The 3,660-nt window shown below is 50.9% G+C and overlaps 3 protein-coding genes across 3 annotated transcripts; 1 reads left to right on the forward strand and 2 right to left on the reverse strand.

Moving 5' to 3' along the window:
• Positions 1 to 811: 811 nt before the first annotated feature.
• Positions 812 to 1,727, forward strand: PPTG_22781 (hypothetical protein; the record flags this gene model as incomplete). Its single annotated transcript, XM_008906236.1, has 3 exons — positions 812 to 1,031; positions 1,186 to 1,411; positions 1,667 to 1,727. 3 exons carry the CDS (start codon positions 812 to 814, stop codon positions 1,725 to 1,727), a joined length of 507 nt encoding a protein of 168 aa, XP_008904484.1.
• Positions 1,728 to 2,020: 293 nt separating this feature from the next.
• Positions 2,021 to 2,496, reverse strand: PPTG_10796 (hypothetical protein; the record flags this gene model as incomplete). Its single annotated transcript, XM_008906237.1, has 2 exons — positions 2,021 to 2,290; positions 2,383 to 2,496. The coding sequence occupies 2 exons, from the start codon at positions 2,494 to 2,496 to the stop codon at positions 2,021 to 2,023; spliced, it is 384 nt and encodes a 127-aa protein (XP_008904485.1).
• Positions 2,497 to 2,516: 20 nt separating this feature from the next.
• Positions 2,517 to 3,637, reverse strand: PPTG_22782 (hypothetical protein; the record flags this gene model as incomplete). Its single annotated transcript, XM_008906238.1, has 3 exons — positions 2,517 to 2,644; positions 3,142 to 3,339; positions 3,547 to 3,637. The coding sequence occupies 3 exons, from the start codon at positions 3,635 to 3,637 to the stop codon at positions 2,517 to 2,519; spliced, it is 417 nt and encodes a 138-aa protein (XP_008904486.1).
• Positions 3,638 to 3,660: the final 23 nt, after the last annotated feature.

The raw sequence follows: 3,660 nt of genomic DNA on the forward strand, positions 1-3,660 counted from the left end.
ACGCTTTGAGCTCTTGGGAACGAAGTTATCGACGTCGACGACAGCCCATCCGGAAACGGACAGCCAGACCGAGCGTGTGAACCATGTCCTCAAAAAATATTATTCGAAGCTACGCAGCGCCTTTCAAAAATTGGAGCTCGTACTTCCCCCCCCCCCTCCCCGCAGAATTTGCGCTAAACAACGCGGTACATGCGTTGACTGGTTTGACGCCGTTCTTTCTTAACAACGGGCGGCACCCGCGTGTTTCAACCCGCCCCGCCATGGGCCATCCCACGTCACCACGGGTCTCCACTCTGGGCCGGGAAAAAGCTGGGTGCACGGAGTCCGCCCCAAATACAACACCACCAGTGACAGGTGCTGAGCCGACCGGCATCTCTACCGATTGCCAAGGATCTGTCGAGTGTAGCCTTAACGAACTCGTCGGTTAATGCGGTGACGCGCGCTCAGGCCAAGATTTTGTCGACGTCGCACGACGCGACGACTACTCACGTATCCTGGACAGATCGGAACCTGATTAATCTTAGTGCCGTATCGAACGCATCGCCAGTGAACTATGGGCCGAGGCAAGCAACGCGAGCTGTCGGCTCCGCAGTAGTATCCGATTTTCTGGTGCAACGCCTAATGATCGCCCGGACAAACGAGGAAGAAAAAACACAGCTTTGTTCACGACAGGAGAACGCGTGGTCCTGTCGACAGATGGTATTCGTGATTCAGCAGTCACCAACCTCGGCGCGAGCCTTTTCGCACCGCTCTATATTGGGTCGTTCAAGGTGATAAAAGTACTCGGCGAGGCGTAAACGCTCGATATCCGATGCAGCTGCACCGGACGTTTTACGTCGGCCGCCTCAAGAAGTACCATCCATCCGCAATCCCGAACGTTCACACGTCTATGGATAGTACGCCGACATTCCAGCGAGACGGGCCTCTGCCACTGATTGACGCTTCACGTTGGATCGTTGAGCAAATTGTCGACCACGACACACATCAGCTCTGCGGTGCTCGCGGTGGTCAACCCGGAGAGTCACCACGAGGTCAAAGCCCCGCTGAACAATGAGCGATATTATCGAGTGAGTTGGCTCGGTTGGTCCCCTGCTGATGATACTTGGGAACACCTCCGTGACACGTACAGACAGACACCGCTTTTTGGATAACGCATGTCAGGCGTGGCGATCACCATACACTAAGCACCCAATGATGACTACAACCCACGCGAGCGACAAAGCAGGTTGTCGTGGGACATCGACGATGTTATGCCCATGATCCTGCCTGCTCTGACGCTGACAATCGACGAGGCGCTTCACAAGGATCCAGCTGCGTCTCGGCAACCTGGCCACTGCCAGCGCCGGTCCGCGAGGATGATTTCCAAGCTGTTGTTCAATACCGTTGCTAACGCGAGGTTGAAAAATCTAAAGTAAGTTTGGGATTGAGTTCGTTTAAAATAGCTACCTCTTCTACGACTCCTGTTTTAACAGCCTCCTATCCCATCTTGCGTCCCAGATGAGGATCCCCGAGCATACCAGAAGAGTCGTAAGATTGCGCATATAAAGTCGTACGATAACTGCGCAGTATAGAGTCGTATGATTTTACAAAACCTGGGAGTCATACGATTCTGCGGAAAACGAGTCGTACTATCCTGATTGCACCATATCCCACATGCAATATCCAGTGAGCGCAAGCGCGCGACATCACCCATGAACCACTTCCGGGTCGACAATTGTGCTTGGTAGTTGACCTCGGATCCGATGGTATTCAGCTGTATACTGCTCTTCAGCGTACTCCCGCAGCGTGATAAAAGTAGACACTAACTGGTCAATATAAATGTTTTTATGGTGACGTCCTTCAGCTATTCCCACTTTGTCTCGATTCGATTGTTTGCGTTGTTCATTAGGTGAGGAACATTTCCCCGAAAGTAAAGCACCCACCCGTGTTATTTCACATCCAACTTCTCTACGCAGGTCTTAAAGAAGGACTACGAAGGATCACCACCGAGTGCTCCAAGCATAGAGTCCTTGGCAACTTCTTACTCCTCTGTGCTCTTAGCGTATACCAGTATACTAAGTAACGACTTCACGTCCGCCTTTCCGGCTCCAACGTAGCGAGCAGCTTGCTTTTTAAGCCAAGTAATCACGTGCCATTGGCACAACAACGGACGTGCTTGGGGCAGCATCTCACAAAGTACGGCCTTCTCGTGGACCGCCTTGTCGGTCATCACAACTTGGATGTTTTTGAGGCCAATGTTGTTTTCTTTGAACATTTCCAAAACACGAGTCAAATTCACGTTTTCTTCACTCTACACGAGCATGATATAGGTATTGACCCTAAGGGTACAAGCTAGATAACCACATCCATTACAATAGAATCGGATAAATATTAAATGCACACCTTGCCAAATACGTCGTGAACAACAAAACTAAACAATTTGTAGCAGTTTGAATGTGTATGGTGAGCCGAATCCACGATAATGCCTTCAGGAAATGCTTCGAACAAGCTCTTCATCATCGCAGTTTGAAAAGTCACTACATTGGCAACATTCCGGTCACCGGCGACATGTAAATCCGCTGAGTTGCCGACGTTTTGCCCACAAAATTAATCCAGCAATAATCGCGCTTGCTCCGCGCCGGTGAGACCACCTTTTTGACGAATCCTAATAGTATGCACGGGGTTATGAACGTCCAGGAGAGAAGTCATTTTGTCTAATGTACACTACAACATATAAAAAATACATTTGTATGCAATGATAACCTTAACCACATTTACACCAAATTTAACCAAACAAACTCCACGACTAACTGTACGCTCACGAAGATACTGCCGAATGCCCTCCGCGCTAGCTCCGGCCCTGTGCAAGCTACCATGTCCTGTGTAAGCTGAGGGTCTTTTGGCGTCCGATTCTTCGAATAGTGATTCCGAGCATGCATTGTCAGGTTGTGGTTGTGGCAGCCCGATGTCTAACCTTTCGCCACCCAAGAGCTATTCGCAGTTGCAGCCACGCGTACATTGACCTTAGCATTGCAAATCGTTGGGCAAATTCTACTGTGCTTTCGTCCCCATTCCCACGGGCCTTGTAGGATTGAGAATGGTACACGTGTACGTCTTCGAACCCCCCCCCCCCCTTCCCCCTCATCGGTCTAGAAGCAGCACCTTTTCCCTCGCGCTTGCACTTGCCGGTCGCACTGTTGGCCTTCCACAAGTTTTCCATCTGCTTGTTCCGGACTGCTATGGAGTTACTTTCTCTTTTAGAGAACGGTTGGAACGCTCTGCAGTGGAGCTGATGAAGTTCCTCTTCAAACTCGTCCCATGTCTTGCACGTCCTATTGAATCCGTCCAAATTGATCGACACTGCAATCTCTGCTGGTCGGTCAAATGTTCGGTCCGTATTCACCGAGCCGTCTGAGCTTGGTGAGATTTTGGTGACGTACCAAACGTAGGCTCAGCCACAAATGCACCTCTCGCTTCGGCACTGCCCAGCATGCCTCCTCGGCATTGCTGCCAGCTCGTCCATTGACCCCGTCTTTTTATCCACGTCGAAGTCAGCTCCAGACGAACAGTCTTCATTGCTTGCGGCAGCCTGAGTCGCCGGAACATCCTCAAAGTCGGAGTCGGCTGAGTTGTTCGACGATGGCTGGTCGGCCGCCATGTGAAGCGCCTAAAACGCCTCTT

The sequence above is a fragment of the Phytophthora parasitica genome (assembly GCF_000247585.1).
Source record: "Phytophthora parasitica INRA-310 unplaced genomic scaffold supercont2.23, whole genome shotgun sequence".
NCBI lineage: Eukaryota > Oomycota > Peronosporomycetes > Peronosporales > Peronosporaceae > Phytophthora > Phytophthora nicotianae.